Consider the following 18237-nt stretch of genomic DNA (forward strand, 5'->3'; position numbering starts at 1 on the left):
CCATGCCTGTACCGCTGCTCGGTTGATCGTCACCTCCTCGTGGACGTGATGTGCGGTCTGTGCCTCGGGGATCTGCAAATGGATCTGCACTTCGATGCCTGGTTCAGCTGAAGGTGGGGCTTGCTCAACCTTTGAGCAAGGGAGACATCGTTCACCGGAGAAGGTACACAGAGGTCTTCCCAGTTCCATCGAATCTTCCCCATCCACCTTCTACCAAGCAGCATTGGCCCATCACCTGAAACAATCCACAGTGGTAAATCGTGCACCGCTTCCTCTTATGTCCGCACCACCAATAACTGGTATCAGTTCCTTGGTGTAGGTGCACAGCTTTGCCTGAATCGGGATTAGCTTGGGTCGTTGTGCTCTGTCGCCCCACAGCCTCTTGAATGCCTTCTGGCTCATTACTGATTGACTCGCCCCCGTGTCCAGTTCCATGGAGACTGGAGTGCCGTTGAGTTTAACTTTTACCATTATTGGAGGGCTTTTGGTGGTGAAGGTGTGTATCCCATATACTTCCTCTTCATCCTCAGGTTGAGTTGCCTCTCCTGCTCATTCAGCGTGATCCTCACTGGATTGGTCGGCCTCTCCTGACTCTGCCACGTGGTGAGTCACAGGTCGTTTGCACATTTACTGGAGGTGCCCCATTGTTCCACAGCCTTCACACATAGGGCTTGAATCGACATTGATGAGCTCTATGACTGCCCCCGCAGCGCCAACATGGTGTTAATGGATTCGCATTCAGGCCCCACGGCGGACTCTGAGACATCCTAGGTCTGGCCTCTGCGGGCGTGTAGGCCCTGCCCTGTACAGTTCTGCCTGCTGAAGGCGTTATTTTATGCACAGTACTTGCCGGTGAGTTTCGACGCTGCAATGATATCTGTTTAGTGTTATCGTCCGTGGACATGAAAGCCTGGGCTATCGTGATGGCCCTGATCAGATCTAGGGATTCGGCAGGGGCCAGCAGTTTGCGAAGAATGACCTTGTGGCCGATTCCAAGCACAAGAAAGTCCCGCAACACTTCCCCCCAAAATCCAGCAAATATGCACGGTCCCGCGAGGCGTCTTAGGTCAGCGACATAGCTCACCACCTTCTGGCCCTCGGAGCGATGGTGCGTGTAAACGCGATACCTGGCCATCAAGATGCTCTCCTTCGGCTTGAGGTGTTCCCGAACCAGCGTGCACCACTCTTCGTATGTCTTCTCCGTTGGTTTCATGGGTGCTAGCCGATTTTTGACGAGGCCATATATCGTGGACCCGCAACGGTGTGGCGACACGCCCTGCGCTTGATCGCGGTTTCTGCCTTTTCCAGCTCGTTGGCCACGAAATACTGGTCAAGACGCTCAACGAAGGCTTCCCGATCATTACCTTCAACAAATCTCTCAAGAATACCAACCGCACCCATAACTGCGTGAAAGTTCGTGATCGTTACTCGTCGCCAATTGTTACATTTAGAATAACTCCACAAGACTGTATATCTTAAGCTCAAACTGTTGTGACCTTTGTCTCTTTATTGTAACTCCACAGTGAGGAGGCAGCGTGGTAGACTGCCTTTTATACCTGCTTGCCCGGGGTGTACAGGTGACCCTTAGGTCTCCCATAGGTACGCCCCCTGGTGGCAAGTCTCACACATTGGTGAGGTTTACACACATAACAGAAGCACTGACCACACTTGATCAGCTCCGCTGGGCGGGCCACATTGTCCACATGCCCGACACGAGACTCCCAAAGCAAGCGCTCTACTCGGAACTCCTTCACGGCAAATGAGCCAAAGGTGGGCAGAGGAAACTTTACAAGGGACCACCCTCAAAGCCTCCCTGATAAAGTGCAACATCCCCCCCCGACACCTGGGAGTCCCTGGCCAAAGACCAGTCCGCCCTAAGTGGAGGAAGTGCATCCGGGAGGGCGCTGAGCACCTCGAGTCTGGTCGCCGAGAGCGTGCAGAAACCAAGCGCAGGCAGCGGAAGGAGCGTGCGGCAAACCAGTCCCACCCACCCCTTCCCTCAACCACTGTCTGTCCCACCTGTGACAGGGACTGTGGCTCTCGTATTGGACTGTTCAGCCACCTAAGGACTCACTTTAAGAGTGGAAGCAAGTCTTCCTCGATTCCGAGGGACTGCCTGTGATGATGATGGTGGGAAACGTAGCAGCCAATTTGCGCACAGCAAGCTCCCACGCACAGCAATGTGATAATGACCCAGATAATCTGTTTTAGTGATGTTGGTTGAGGGATAAATATTGGCCTCAGGACACCAGGGATAACTACCCTGCTCTTCTTTGAAATAATGCCATGGGGTCTTTTACCTCCACCTGAGGGAAGACGGGGCCTCGGTTTAACATCTCATCCGAAAGACGGCACCTCCGACAGTGCGGCGCTCCCTCAGTACTGTCCCTCCAACAGTGCGGGCCTCCCTCAGTACTGTCCCTCCGACAGTGCAGCGCTCCTTCAGTACTGTCCCTCCGACACGTGCGGTGCTCCCTCAGTACTGCCCCTCCGACAGTGCGGTGCTCCCTCAGTACTGCCCCTCCGACAGTGCGGTGCTCCCTCAGTACTGCCCCTCCGACAGTGCGGTGCTCCCTCAGTACTGCCCCTCCGACAGTGCGGTGCTCCCTCAGTACTGCCCCTCCGACAGTGCGGTGCTCCCTCAGTACTGCCCCTCCGACAGTGCGGTGCTCCCTCAGTACTGCCCCTCCGACAGTGCGGTGCTCCCTCAGTACTGCCCCTCCGACAGTGCGGAGCTCCCTCAGTACTGCCCCTTCGACAGTGCAGCGCTCCCTCACTACTGCCCCTCCGACAGTGCGGCGTTCCCTCAGTACTGCCCCTCCGACAGTGCGGCGTTCCCTCAGTACTGCCCCTCCGACAGTGCGGCGCTCCCTCAGTACTGCACCTCCGACAGTGCGGCGTTCCCTCAGTACTGCCCCTCAGACAGTGCGGTGCTCCCTCAGTACTATCCCAGAATGTACTTAAAAAAAAAATGTTTTTTTTCCTGCTGTAAAGTCATAGAGTCGTGGTCATTACTGCATAGAAGGAGGCCATTCTGCCCATCGAGTCCATGCCAGCTGTCTGTAGAGCAATAACTCAGTCCCACTCCCCCGCTCTAACCCCAGAGCCCCGCAAGTTTATTTTCCCCAAGAGCCTATCCGATTTCCTTTTGAAATCATCGATCGTATCCACTTCCACCACCCTCATTGGCAGCGAGTTCCAGATCATTACCACTCGCTGCGTAAAACAAAGCTCTTCCTCATATCCCCCTGTATCTCTTGCCCCAAAACCTTAAATCTGTGTCCCCGAGTCCTTGTACCATCAACTCATGGGAACAGCCTTTCTCTGTCTACCTTATCCTAACCCGTCATAATCTTGAACACCTCGATCAAATCTCCCCTCAACCTTCTTTGCTCCAAGGAGAACAACCTCAGCTTCTCCAACCAAACCTTGTAACTAAAATCCCTCATTCCCTGGAACCATTCTGATAAATCTCCTTGGCACCCTCTCAAGGACCTTCACATCCTTCCGAAAGATTGTGGGTTCAAGTCCCACTCAAGGAACTTGAGCACAAAAGTCTAGGCTGACATTCCCAGATGAGGAGGAATTTCTTCTCTCTGAGGGTTGTAAATCTGTGGAATTTTCTGCCCTAGAGAGCTGTGGAGGCTGGGTCATTGAATATATCTGAGGCGGAGATAGACAGATTTTTTCAGTGATAAGGGGAGTCGTGGGTTATGGGGGCGGGGCTGAGGCCAAGATCAGATCAGCCATGATCTTATTAAATGGCAGAGCAGGCTCGAGGGGCCGGGTGGTCTACTCCTGCTGCTATGTCTTATGTTCTTACTGCAGTACTGAGGGAGTGCTACACTGTCAGAGGTGCTGTCTTTTGGATGAGACAGTAAACCGAGGCCCCATCTGCTCTCTCGGGTGGATGTAAAAGATCCCACGGATATATTTGGAAGAAGAGCAGAGGAGTTCTCCCCGGTGTCCTGGGGCCAATATTTATCCCTCTCAACATAACCAAAAACAGATGACCTGGGTCATTATCACATCGCTGTGTGTGGGAGCTTGCTGTGCACAAATTGGCTGCCGCGTTTCCCACATTACAACAGTGACTTCACCCCAAAAGTGCTTCCTTGGCTGTAAAACACTTTGAGATGTCTGGTGGTCGTGAAAGGCGCAATATAAATGCAAGTCTTTCTTTCTAAAGTGCGGTGACCAGAACGGGATGCAGCACTCCAGTGGTGGCCGAGCCAGAGTTTTATAAAGGTTCATAGAAACATAGAAAATAGGTGCAGGAGTAGGCCATTCGGCCCTTCGAGCCTGCACCACCATCCAATAAGATCATGGCTGATCATTCACCTCAGTACCCCTTTCCTGCTTTCTCTCCATACCCCTTGATCCCTTTAGCCATAAGGGCCACATCTAACTCCCTTTTGAATATATCTAACAAACTGGCCTCAACAACTTTCTGTGGTCGAGAATTCCACAGGTTCACCACTCTGAGTGAAGAAGTTTCTCCTCATCTCGGTCCTAAATGGCTTTACCCCTTAATCCTTAGACTGTGACCCTTGATTCTGGACTTCCCAACATCGGGAACATTCTTCCTGCATCTAACCTGTCCAATCCTGTCAGTATTTTATATGTTTCTATGAGATCCCCTCTCATTCTTGTAAATTTCAGTGAATATAAGCCCAGTCGATCCAGTCTTAACTTGTACATTTCTATTAAATCTCCCCTCAACCTACTTTGTTCAAAGGAGAGTATAAGTCCAGTCTATCGTGATGAAGAAAGAAAAGATGTGGAGCAGAGAAATATTTATTTAGAGGGTCACACAGAAGGAGAAGAGCTGAGAGTTAGCAGAGGGGGGAGGCGGCCGGAACCTTTGGAGGCGGCCTAGCGGATGGCGGCGCTCCACCCGGACGATCCTGGGTCCGCGGTCCACCGCAAGCGGCACTCCACCCGGACGATCGTGCGCCGCGGACCTCCGGAATGGCGGCCGCCGAGATGCTGAGGGCGCTTCTGATGAACGTCTTCCTGACGGAGACATGTTACCAGGAGCTGGTGCTGGAGCTCAACCTGCTGCACGGTGAGCGGCGGCGGGGGCGATCAACCGGCCGCCGGTACCGCGGGCGGGGGAAAAAGCGAGAGATTTATCCCCAATGCCCGCCCCGCCCCGCTTTAACCACAACCCCGCCCCTGATCCTGCCCAGGCTCCCATTGGCCGGCCGCAGCCCGCCCGCCTTCCGATTGGCGCAGAGCGCTGTCAATCACCCGCAACCGCCCTCTCTTAAAGCGGGGATGTCCCCCCCCCCCATCCCCCGCTGGGCATTTACACTCCGCCAATGTAAAATACAGAATTTGGGGACATTTGAGAAACTGATCATTTTAGTTCCCAGCAAAGGTTGCAGAGGCTGAGGGGAGACCTGTTTGAGGTGCATAAAATTATGAGGGGCCTGAATAGGAAGGACCCGTTTCCCTTAGCAGAAAAGACAGACTTGAAACATAGAGACATAGAAAGTAGGTGCAGGAGTCGGCCATTCGGCCCTTCGAGCCTGCACCGCCATTCAATAAGATCATGGCTGATCATTCACCTCAGTACCCCTTTCCTGCTTTCTCTCCATACCCCTTGATCCCTTTAGCCGTAAGGCCCATATCTAACTCCATCTTGAATATATCCAATGAACTGGCATCAGCAACTCTCTGCGGCAGGGAATTCCACAGGTTAACAACTCTCTGAGTGAAGAAGTTTCTCCTCATCTCGGTCCTAAATGGCCTACCCCTTATCCTAAGACTGTGTCCCCTGGTTCTGGACTTCCCCAACATTGGGAACATTCTACCCGCATCTAACCTGTCCCGTCCCGTCAGAATCTTATATGTTTCTATGAGATCCCCTCTCATCCTTCTAAACTCCCATGATCCAGTTACTCCTCATATGTCAGTCCAGCCATCCCGGGAATCAGTCTGGTGAACCTTCGCTGCACTCCCTCAATAGCAAGAACGTCCTTCCTCAGATTAGGAGACCAAAACTGAACACAATATTCCAGGTGAGGCCACACCAAGGCCCTGTATAACTGTAGTAACACCTCCCTGCTCCTATACTACAAATCCCCTAGCTATGAAGGCCAACATGCCATTTGCTTTCTTAACCGCCTGCTGTACCTGCATGCCAACCTTCAATGACTGATGTACCATGACACCCAGGTCTCGTTGCACCTCCCCTTTTCCTAATCTGTCACCATTCAGATAATGGTCTGTCTCTCTGTTTTTACCACCAAAGTGGATAACCTCACATTTATCCACATTATACTTCATCTGCCACGCATTTGCCCACTCACCTAACCTATTCAAGTCGCTCTGCAGCCTCATAGCATCCTCCTCGCAGCTCACACTGCCACCCAACTTAGTGTCATCTGCAAATTTGGAGATACTACATTTAATCCCCTCGTCTAAATCATTAATGTACAGTGTAAACAGCTGGGGCCCCAGCACAGAACCTTGCGGTACCCCACTAGTCACTGCCTGCCATTCTGAAAAGTATCCATTCACTCCTACTCTTTGCTTCCTGTCTGACAACCAGTTCTCGATCCACGTCAGCACACTACCCCCAATCCCATGTGCTTTAACTTTGCACATTAATCTCTTGTGTGGGACCTTGACGAAAGCCGTCTGAAAATCCAAATATACCACATCAACTGGTTCTCCCTTGTCCACTCGACTGGAAACATCCTCAAAAAATTCCAGAAGATTTGTCAAGCATGATTTCCTTTTCACAAATCCATGTTGACTTGGACCTATCATGTCACCTCTTTCCAAATGCGCTGCTGTGACATCCTTAATAATTGATTCCATCATTTTACCCACTACCGATGTCAGGCTGACCGGTCTATAATTCCCTGTTTTCTCTCCCTTTTTTAAAAAGTGGGGTTACATTGGCTACCCTCCACTCCATAGGAACTGATCCAGAGTCAATGGAATGTTGGAAAATGACTGTCAATGCATCCGCTATTTCCAAGGCCACCTCCTTAAATACTCTGGGATGCAATCCATCAGGCCCTGGGGATTTATGGGGCTTCAATCCCATTAATTTCCCCAACACAATTTCCCGACTAATAAGGATTTCCCTCAGTTCCTCCTCCTTACTAGACCCTCTGACCCCTTTTATATCCGGAAGGTTGTTTGTGTCCTCCTTAGTGAATACCGAACCAAAGTACTTGTTCAATTGGTCCGCCATTTCTTTGTTCCCCGTTATGACTTCCCCTGATTCTGACTGCAGGGGACCTACGTTTGTCTTCACTAAGGTCATGGCCTTAGAATAAGGGGACGCCAATTTTAAACGGAGATGAGGAGAAATTCCTTCTCAGAGGGTTGTAAATCTGTGGAATTCGCTGCCTCAGAGAGCTGTGGAAGCCGGGACATTGAATGAATTTAAGACAGAGATAGACAGTTTCTTAAACGATAAGGGGTTATGGGGAGCGGGCGGGGAAGTGGAGCTGAGTCCATGATTGGATCAGCCGTGATCGTATTAAATGGCGGAGCAGGCTCGAGGGGCCGAATGGTAGACTCCTGCTCCTAATTCTTATATCGTCTGTGTAGACAAAAAGTTAACCCCTCGTTCTGTTTCCCTCTTTAGTTCCCTGTCTGAAAATTCTCCTCAGCAAAGTGCTCGGGCTGGGCATCATCGCAGGATCGGTGATGGGTGAGTGAGTCTCAATCTTTCCGTGTTTAAAACTAAAAGCCAGAACAACAGCAACTGACAGCAAACTGCCCCCCACATCAACAACAACAACCTGTATTTATATAGCGCCTTTAACGTAGTGAAACACCCCGAGGTGGTTCACAGGAGTATTATGCGTTAAAAATTTGACACCGAGCCGCCTAAGTAGAAATGAGCGCAGGTGACCAAAAGCTGGGTCACAGAGGTCGGTTTTAAGAAGCGTCTTGAAGGAGGGGAGAGAGGTGGAGAGGTTTAGGGAGGGAGTCCCAGAGTTTGGGGCCCAGGCAACAGAAGGCACGGCCACCGATGGTGGAGCGATTACAATCAGGGATGCTCAGGAGGGCAGAATTAGAGGAGTGCAGACATCTCGGGGGGTTGTGGGTCTGGAGGAGATTACAGAGATAGGGAGGGGCGAGGGCCATGGAGGGACTTGTAAACACGGATGAGGATTTTGAAATCGAGGCGTTGCTTAACTGGGAGCCAATGTAGGTCAGCGAGCACAGGGGGTGATGGGTGAGCGGGACTCGGTGCGAGTTAGGACACGGGGTCAGCGAGCACAGGGGGTGATGGGTGAGCGGGACTGGGTGCGAGTTAGGACACGGGTCAGCGAGCACAGGGGGTGATGGGTGAGCGGGACTCGATGCGAGTTAGGACACGGGGTCAGCGAGCACAGGGGGTGATGGGTGAGCGGGACTCGGTGCGAGTTAGGACACGGGTCAGCGAGCACCTGGGGTGATGGGTGAGCGGGACTCGGTGCGAGTTAGGACATGGGGTCAGCGAGCACAGGGGGTGATGGGTGAGCGGGACTCGGTGCGAGTTAGGACACGGGGTCAGCGAGCACAGGGGGTGATGGGTGAGCGGGACTCGATGCGAGTTAGGACACGGGGTCAGCGAGCACAGGGGGTGATGGGTGAGCGGGACTCGGTGCGAGTTAGGACACGGGTCAGCGAGCACCTGGGGTGATGGGTGAGCGGGACTCGGTGCGAGTTAGGACATGGGGCAGCGAGCACAGGGGGTGATGGGTGAGCGGGTCTGGGTGCGAGTTAGGACACGGGGTCAGCGGTCACAGCGGGTGATGGGTGAGCGGGACTCGGTTGCGGGTTGGAGAGGTGCTGGTGCTCCCTCTGCCCTTGCCGAACTTTCCCCGTTCAGGAAGGTGGTTCCGCGGAGCGGGAGGGGGAGGGGTCGTGGCTGGAAAGGTCAAGGGTTAGGGTCTGTGAGGAGCGACGGGGTAGTCAGGCACCGAGTCTGTGGCCTTGTGCCGCCAATCGCCTCCGAGTGACTTTTATTTCTGATTCCTTCCAGTTAAACTACCTCAGATTTTTAAGATCCTTCGGGCCAAGAGCACAGCGGGTCTGAGCTTTAACTCGGTGCTGCTGGAGATGCTGTCCATCACTGGCTCCATGGTTTACAGCATCCGCAACCACTTTCCCTTCAGGTACTGTTAACCCTCTCGCAGCGAGCGTCCAGCACAGAAACAGCCCACTGGGTCCCACCGCTCTGTGCCGGTGTTTATGCTCCACTCCAGCCCCCTCCCACCCCTCTTCATCTCAAGAACATAAGAAATGGGAGCAGGAGTCGGCCATTCGGCCCATCGAGCCTGCTCCGCCATTCAATAAGGTCATGGCTGATCCGATCCTGGCCTCAGCTCTACTTCCCCGCCCGCTCCCCATAACCCTCGACTCCCTTATTGCTCAAAAATCTGTCCATCTCCACCTTAAATATATTCAATGATCCAGCCCCCACAGCTCTCTGGGGCAGAGAATTCCACAGATCCACGACCCTCTGAGAGAAGAAATTCCTCCTCATCTCAGTTCTAAATGGGCGGCCCCTTATTCTGAAACCATGCCCCCTAGTTCTAGATTCCCCCACGAGGGGAAACATCCTCTCTGCATCCACCCTGTCGAGCCCCCTCAGAATCTTACACGTTTCAGTAAGATCACCTCTCATTCTTCTAAACTCCAATGAGTACAGGCCCAACCTGCTCAACCTTTCCTCATAAGACAATCCCTTCATCTCAGGAATCAACCTCGTGAACCTTCTCTGAACTGCCTCCAAGTATATCCCTCCTTAAATACAGAGACCAAAACTGTACGCATCTCCTCCTATTCCTTTCTCCCTCATGTGTTTATACAGCCTCCCCTGAAATGCATCGATACTATCCGCCTCAACCCCTCCCTGTGGCAGCGAGTTCCACATTCTCACCGCTCTCTGGGTGAAGAAGTTTCTCCTGAATTCCCCATTGGGTTTATTAGTGACTGTCTCATATTGATGGCCACCGAGTTCTGGCCTCTACTTTAAGCAGAGCAGAAAGAGAGGCTTGCATTTATATAGCGCCGTTCACGACCACCGGATGTCCCAAAGTGCTTTACAGCCAATGAAGTACATTTGGAGTGTAGTCACTGTTGCAATGTGGGAAACGCGGCAGCCGATTTGCGCACAGCAAGCTCCCACACACAGCGATGTGATAATGAGCAGTTAATCTGTTTTGGGTGATGTTGGTCGAGGGATAAATCGATTGTGGGACGGTGTGTGTGTGTGTGTGTGTGTGTCTCAGCCCGTGCCCTGGGCTGCTCGCTGACCCGAGGGGGGTGGCTGGGCGATGCAGTCAGGTTGTGAACTGCTCTCTCTTGTCTTGCTCTCCCTCTTCACACAGCTCCTGGGGCGAAGCACTCTTCCTGATGCTACAGACCTTAACCATCGGGTTCCTCATCCAGCACTACCATGGCAGGACCCAGCAAGGTACCGTCCTGTCGGGGAAACTCTGTCCCACAAAAAGCAGGTGATGTCGGGGCTTAAAATCTGCGATCGCCAGGTTTTTGCCGGCCAAGGGTCTGGAGGGATATCGAGCCAAGGCAGGTGGATGGAGTTAAAGAAAGCAACAGACAGACTTTGATTTCTATAGCGCCTTTCACAACCACTGTCCGTCCCAAAGTGCTTCACAGCCAATGAAGTAGTTTTGGAGTGCAGTCACCGTGGGGAAGCCTGGCAGCTAATTTCTGCACAGCAAGCTCCCACGGATACAGATCAGCCTTGATCCCATTGAATGGCGGAACAGGCTCGAGGGGCTGAATGGGCCTCCTCCTGTTCCTGTGTAACGGGCTCGAGGGGCCGAATGGGCCTCCTCCTGTTCCTGTGTAACAGGCGCAAGGGGCCGAATGGGCCTCCTCCTGTGTAACAGGCTCGAGGGGCTGAATGGGCCTCCTCCTGTTCCTGTGTAACAGGCTCGAGGGGCTGAATGGGCCTCCTCCTGTCCCTGTGTAACAGGCTCGAGGGGCTGAATGGGCCTCCTCCTGTTCCTGTGTAACAGGCTCGAGGGGCTGAATGGGCCTCCTCCTGTTCCTGTGTAACAGGCTCGAGGGGCTGATTGGGCCTCCTCCTGTTCCTGTGTAACAGGCTCGAGGGGCTGAATGGGCCTCCTTCTGTTCCTGTGTAACGGGCTCGAGGGGCTGAATGGGCCTCCTCCTGTTCCTGTGTAACAGGCTCGAGGGGCTGATTGGGCCTCCTCCTGTTCCTGTGTAACAGGCTCGAGGGACTGAATGGGCCTCCTCCTGTTCCTGTGTAACAGGCTCGAGGGGCTGAATGGGCCTCCTCCTGTGTAACAGGCTCGAGGGGCTGAATGGGCCTCCTCCTGTTCCTGTCTAACAGGCTCGAGGGGCTGAATGGGCCTCCTCCTGTTCCTGTGTAACAGGCTCGAGGGGCTGAATGGGCCTCCTCCTGTTCCTGTGTAACAGGCTCGAGGGGCTGAATGGGCCTCCTCCTGTTCCTGTGTAACAGGCTCGAGGGGCTGAATGAGCCTCCTCCTGTTCCTGTGTAACAGGCTCGAGGGGCTGAATGGGCCTCCTCCTGTTCCTGTGTAACAGGCTCGAGGGGCTGATTGGGCCACCGCCTGTTCCTGTGTAACAGGCATGAGGGGCTGAATGGGCCTCCTCCTGTTCCTGAGTAACAGGCTCGAGGGGCTAAATGGGCCTCCTCCTGTTCCTGTGGAACAGGCTCGAGGGGCTGAATGGGCCTCCTCCTGTTCCTGTGTAACAGGCTCGAGGGGCTGAATGGGCCTCCTCCTGTTCCTGAGTAACAGGCTCGAGGGGCTGAATGGGCCTCCTCCTGTTCCTGTGTAACAGGCTCGAGGGGCTGAATGGGCCTCCTCCTGTTCCTGAGTAACAGGCTCGATGGGCTGAATGGGCCCCTCCTGTTCCTGTGTAACAGGCTCGAGGGGCTGAATGGGCCTCCTCCTGTTCCTGAGTAACAGGCTCGAGGGGCTGAATGGGCCTCCTCCTGTTCCTGTGTAACAGGCTCGAGGGGCTGAATGGGCCTCCTCCTGTTCCTGTGTAACAGGCTCGAGGGGCCGAATGGGTCTCCTCCTGTGTAACAGGCTCGAGGGGCTGAATGGGCCTCCTCCTGTTCCTGTGTAACAGGCTCGAGGGGCTGAATGGGTCTCCTCCTGTGTAACAGGCTCGAGGGGCTGAATGGGCCTCCTCCTGTTCCTGTGTAACAGGCTCGAGGGGCTGATTGGGCCACCTCCTGTTCCTGTGTAACAGGCTCGAGGGGCTGAATGGGACTCCTCCTGTTCCTGTGTAACAGGCTCGAGGGGCTGAATGGGCCTCCTCCTGTTCCTGTGTAACAGGCTCGAGGGGCTGAATGGGCCTCCTCCTGTTCCTGTGTAACAGGCTCGAGGGGCTGAATGGGCCTCCTCCTGTTCCTGTGTAACAGGCTCGAGGGGCTGATTGGGCCACCGCCTGTTCCTGTGTAATAGGCTCGAGGGGCTGAATGGGCCTCCTCCTGTTCCTGTGGAACAGGCTCGAGGGGCTGAATGGGCCTCCTCCTGTTTTTGTGTAACAGGCTTGAGGGGCTGAATGGGCCTCCTCCTGTTCCTGAGTAACAGGCTCGAGGGCTGAATGGGCCTCCTCCTGTTCCTGAGTAACAGGCTCTAGGGCTGAATGGGCCTCCTCCTGTTCCTGAGTAACAGGCTCGAGCGGCTGAATGGGCCTCCTCCTGTTCCTGAGTAACAGGCTCGAGGGGCTGAATGGGCCTCCTCCTGTTCCTGTGGAACAGGCTCGGGGGCGGCATCGCGGTTGGACAAGATCCGATCCGCGACGACCTTTCGCACACTGCCCAGCGGAGCAGGGACTTGAACCCACGACCCCCTGGCCCGTGGGGGGGGTGGGGAGGCAGAGGCGGGAGAGATGCCTAATGAACCAGGGCTGACCCTGGGGCTCTACGACCCATGCCCCGAGAGCAGTCCTTCAGCGAGGTTCCTGTTTTACAAAGGCTTCGCCTCACTCTCGCTCCTTCTCTCTATCTCTCTCTCTCTCTTAGGGGCGCTGTATCTGCTGGTTTACTTTGTCCTGGTTGGCCTTTTGCTGTCACCTTTGACCCCACTGATGGCCGTGACGTTGTTGCAGGCCCTCAACATGCCAGCGGTCATCTTCAGCCGGGTAAGGACCAATCACGTTGTCCCGAGCGGCCGCCTTCTCCACCCTGGGACACATCCCAAAGCGCTTTGCACCCAACGACGCACTTTTTTTATTGAAGCACTTTCCCACTGTTGTAATATGGGAAACGCGGATGCCAATTTGCGCACAGCAAGCTCCCACACACAGCAATGTGATAATGACTGCATCATCCTTTTTAGTGAATTGGTTGAGGGATAAATATTGGCCCCAGGACACCAGGGAGAACTCCCCTGCTCTTCTTCGGAATAGTGCCCTGGGATCTTTTACGTCCAGCTGAGAGGGCAGACGGAGCCTCAGTTTAACGTTTCATCCGAAGGAGGGCACCTCCGACAGTGCGGCGCTCCCTCAGTACTGCCCCTCCGACAGTGCGGCGCTCCCTCAGTACTGCCCCTCCGACAGTGCGGCGCTCCCTCAGCACTGCCCCTCCGACAGTGCGGTGATCCCTCAGTACTGCCCTTCCGACAGTGCGGCGCTCCCTCAGCACTGCCCCTCCGACAGTGCAGTGCTCCCTCAGTACTGCCCCTCCGACAGTGCGGCACTCCCTCAGTACTGCCCCTCCGACAGTGCGGCACTCCCTCAGTACTGCCCCTCCGACAGTGCGGCACTCCCTCAGTACTGCCCCTCCGACAGTGCGGTACTCCCTCAGTACTGCCCCTCCGACAGCGCAGTGCGGCGCTCCCTCAGTACTGTCCCTCCGACAGTGCGGCCCTCAGTACTGCCCCTCCGACAGCGCAGTGCGGCGCTCCCTCAGTACTGTCCCTCCGACAGTGCGGCGCTCGCTCAGCACTACCCCTCTGACAGTGCGGCACTCCCTCAGAACTGCCCCTCCGACAGTGCAGAACTCCCTCTGTACTGCCCCTCGAACAGTGCAGCCCTCCCTCAGAACTGCCCCTCCGACAGCGCAGTGCGGCGCTCCCTCAGTACTGTCCCTCCGACAGTGCGGCGCTCCCTCAGTACTGCCCCTCCGACAGTGCGGCGCTCCCTCAGTACTGCCCCTCCGACAGTGCAGCACTCCCTCAGTACTGCCCCTCCGACAGTGCGGCGCTCACTCAGTACTGCCCCTCCGACAGTGCGGCGCTCCCTCAGGACTGCCCCTCCGACAGTGCGGCGCTCACTCAGTACTGCCCCTCCGACAGTGCCGTGCTCTCTCAGTACTGCCCCTCCGACAGTGCAGCACTCCCTCAGTACTTTCCATCCGACAGTGCAGCGCTCCCTCAGTAAACTGCCCCTCCGACAGTGCGGCGCTCCCTCAGCACTGTCCCTCCGACAGTGTGGCATTCCCTCAGCACTGCCCCTCCGAAAGTGCGGTGCTCACTCAGTAATGCCCCTCCGACAGTGCTGTGCTATCTCAGTACCGCCCCTCCGACAGTGCGGCACTCCCTCAGTACTGCCCCTCCGACAGTGCGGCGCTCCCTCAGTACGTCCCCTCCGACAGTGCGGTGCTCCCTCAGTCCTGCCCCTCCGACAGTGCGGCACTAACTCAGTATTGCCCCTCCGACAGTGCGGCGCTCCCTCAGTATAGTCCCTCCCACAGTGCGGTACTCCCTCAGTACTGCCCCTCCGACAGCGCAGTGCGACACTCCCTCAGTACTGCCCCTCCGACAGTGCGGCCCTCCCTCAGTACTGCCCCTCCAACAGTGGAGCACTCCCTCAGTACTGCCCCTCCGACAGCGCAGCGCGGTGCTCCCTCAGTACCGCCCCTCCGACGGTGCGGTGCTCCCTCAGTACTGCCCCTCCGACAGTGCGGTACTCCCTCAGTACTGCCCCTCCGACAGCGCAGTGCGGCGCTCCCTCAGTACTGTCCCTCCGACAGTGCGGCGCTCCCTCAGTACTGCCCCTCCGACAGTGCAGCCCTCCCTCAGTACTGTCCCTCCGACAGTGCGGCGCTCCCTCAGTACTGCCCCTACGACAGTGCGGCGCTCCCTCAGTACTGACCCTCCGACAGTGCGGCGGTTCCTCAGTACTGACCCTCCGACAGTGCGGCGCTCCCTCAGTACTGCCCCTCCGCCAGTGCGGCGCTCCCTCAGTACTGCCCCTCCGACAGTGCGGCGTTCCCTCAGTACTGCCCCTCCGACTGTGTGGCGCTCCCTCAGCACTGTCCCTCCGACTGTGCGGCGCTCCCTCAGTACTGTCCCTCCGACAGTGCGGCGCTCCCTCAGTACTGCCCCTCCGACAGTGCGGCGCTCCCTCAGTACTGCTCCTCTGACAGTCCGGCGCTCCCTCAGTACTGCCCCTCCGACAGTGCGGTGCTCCCTCAGTACTGCCCCTCCGTCAGTGCGGCACTCCCTCAGTACTGCCCCTCCGACAGTGCGGCGCTCCCTCAGTACTGCCCCTCCGACAGTGCGGCGCTCCCTCAGTACTGCCCCTCCGACAGTGCAGCACTCCCTCAGTACTGCCCCTCCGACAGTGCAGCACTCCCTCAGTACTTTCCATCCGACAGTGCAGCACTCCCTCAGTAAAGTGCCCCTCCGACAGTGCGGCATTCCCTCAGCACTGCCCCATCGAAAGTGCGGCGCTCCCTCAGTACTGCCCCTCCAACAGTGCGGCGTTCCCTCAGAACTGCCCCTCCGACTGTGCGGCGCTCCCTCAGTACTGCCCCTCCGACCGTGCGGCGCTCCCTCAGTACTGCCCCTCCAACAGTGCAGCGCTCCCTCAGTACTGCCCCCCGACAGTGCGGTGCTCCCTCAGTACTGCCCCTCCGACAATGCGGCGCTCACTCAGTACTGCCCCTCCGACAGTGCGGTGCTCTCTCAGTACCGCTCCTCCGACAGTGCGGCACTCCCTCAGTACTGCCCCTCCGACAGTGCGGCGCTCCCTCAGTACTGCCCCTCCGACAGTGCGGTGCTCCCTCAGTCCTGCCCCTCCGACAGTGCGGCGCTCCCTCAGTACTGCCCCTCCGACAGTGCGGCGCTCCCTCAGTACTGCCCCTCCGACAGTGCGGTGCTCCCTCAGTACTGCCCCTCCGACAGTGCGGCGCTCCCTCTGCTCTGCCCCTCCGACAGTGCAGTACTCCCTCAGTACTGGCCCTCCGACAGTGCAGCGCTCCCTCAGTACTGCCCCTCCGACAGCGCAGCGCGGTGCTCCCTCAGTACCGCCCCTCCGACAGTGCGGCGCTCCCTCAGTACTGCCCCTCCGACAGTGCGGTACTCCCTCAATACTGCCCCTCCGACAGCACAGTGCAGCCCTCCCTCAGTACTGTCCCTCTGACAGTGCGGTACTCCCTTAGTACTGCCCCTCCGACAGCGCAGTGCGGCGCTCCCTCAGTACTGTCCCTCCGACAGTGCGGCGCTCCCTCAGTACTGTCCCTCCGACAGTGCGGCGCTCCCTCAGCACTACCCCTCCGACAGTGCGGCACTCCCTCAGTACTGCCCCTCCGACAGTGCGGCGCTCCCTCTGTACTGCCCCTCGGACAGTGCGGCGCTCCCTCTGTACTGCACCTCCGACAGTGCGGCGCTCCCTCTGTACTGCCCCTCCGACAGTGCGGCGCTCCCTCAGTACTGCCCCTACGACAGTGCGGCGCTCGCTCAGTACTGACCATCCGACAGTGCGGCGCTCCCTCAGTACTGACCCTCCGACGGTGCGGCACTCCCTCAGTACTGCCCCTCCGACATTGCGGAACTCCCTCTGTACTGCCCCTCGTACAGTGCAGCCCTCCCTCAGTACTGCCCCTCCGACAGCGCAGTGCGGCGCTCCCTCAGTACTGCCCCTCCGACAGTGCGGCGCTCCCTCAGTACTGCCCCTCCGACAGTGCGGCGCTCCCTCAGTACTGCCCCTCCGACAGTGCAGCACTCCCTCAGTACTGCCCCTCCGACAGTGCAGCACTCCCTCAGTACTTTCCATCCGACAGTGCAGCACTCCCTCAGTAAAGTGCCCCTCCGACAGTTCGGCACTCCCTCAGTACTGCCCCTCCGACAGTGCGGCGCTCCCTCAGTACTGCCCCTCGAACAGTGCGGCGCTCCCTCAGTACTGCCCCTCCAACAGTGCGGTGCTCCCTCAGTGCTACCCCTCCGACAGTGCGGCGTTCCCTCAGTACTGCCCCTCCGACCGTGCGGCGTTCCCTCAGAACTGCACCTCCGATGTGCGGCGCTCCCTCAGTCCTGCCCCTCCGACAGTGCAGCGCTCCCTCAGTACTGCCCCCCGACAGTGCGGTGCTCCCTCAGTACTGCCCCTCCGACAATGCGGCGCTCACTCAGTACTGCCCCTCCGACAGTGCGGCGCTCCCTCAGTACTGACCTTCCGACAGTGCGGCGCTCCCTCAGTACTGCCCCTCCGTCAGTGCGGCGCTCCCTCAGTACTGCCCCTCCGACAGTGCGGCGTTCCCTCAGTACTGCCCCTCCGACTGTGTGGCGCTCCCTCAGTACTGTCCCTCCTACTGTGTAGCGCTCCCTCAGTACTGTCCCTCCGACAGTGCGGCGCTCCCTCAGTACTGCCCCTCCGACAGTGCTGCGCTCGCTCAGTACTGCCCCTCCGACAGTGCGGCGCTCCCTCACTACTGCCCCTCCGTCAGTGCGGCACTCCCTCAGTACTGCCCCTCCGACAGTTCAGCATTCCCTCAGTACTGCCCCTCCGAAAGTGCAGCAGTCCCTCAGTACTGCCCCTCTGACAGTGCGGCGCTCCCTCAGTACTGTCCCTCCGACAATGCGGTACTCCCTCAGTACTGCCCCTCCGACAGTGAGGCGCTCCCTCAGTACCGCCCCTCCGACAGTGCAGCACTCCCTCAATACCGCCCCACCGACAGTGCGGCGCTCCCTCAGTACTGCCCCCCGACAGTGCGTTGCTCCCTCAGTACTGCCCCTCCGACAGTGCGGTGCTCTCTCAGTACTGCCCCTCCGACAGTGCGGCGCTCCCTCAGTACTGACCATCCGACAGTGCGGCGCTCCCTCAGTACTGACCCTCCGACGGTGCGTCACTCCCTCAGTACTGCCCCTCCGACAGTGCGGAACTCCCTCTGTACTGCCCCTCGTACAGTGCAGCCCTCCCTCAGTACTGCCCCTCCGACAGCGCAGTGCGGCGCTCCCTCAGTACTGCCCCTCCGACAGTGCGGCGCTCCCTCAGTACTGCCCCTCCGACAGTGCGGCGCTCCCTCAG

The 18237-nt window shown here is 57.2% G+C and overlaps 1 protein-coding gene across 1 annotated transcript in view; it reads left to right on the plus strand.

Annotated features, from left to right (window-relative positions):
• The first annotated feature begins 4948 nt into the window (after positions 1 to 4948).
• Positions 4949 to 18237, plus strand: part of LOC139250056 (mannose-P-dolichol utilization defect 1 protein-like) — a 110102-nt gene continuing 96813 nt past the window's right edge. The window contains exons 1-5 of the mRNA XM_070872630.1: positions 4949 to 5068; positions 7613 to 7678; positions 9002 to 9134; positions 10353 to 10438; positions 13013 to 13131. Of these exons, the coding sequence (XP_070728731.1) occupies positions 4972 to 5068; positions 7613 to 7678; positions 9002 to 9134; positions 10353 to 10438; positions 13013 to 13131 (501 nt within the window). The 5' untranslated portion in view covers positions 4949 to 4971. The remainder of the gene's footprint in view (positions 5069 to 7612; positions 7679 to 9001; positions 9135 to 10352; positions 10439 to 13012; positions 13132 to 18237) is intronic.

Source organism: Pristiophorus japonicus, unplaced genomic scaffold (genome assembly GCF_044704955.1).
Source record: "Pristiophorus japonicus isolate sPriJap1 unplaced genomic scaffold, sPriJap1.hap1 HAP1_SCAFFOLD_342, whole genome shotgun sequence".
In the NCBI taxonomy this organism is placed as follows: Eukaryota; Metazoa; Chordata; class Chondrichthyes; family Pristiophoridae; genus Pristiophorus; species Pristiophorus japonicus.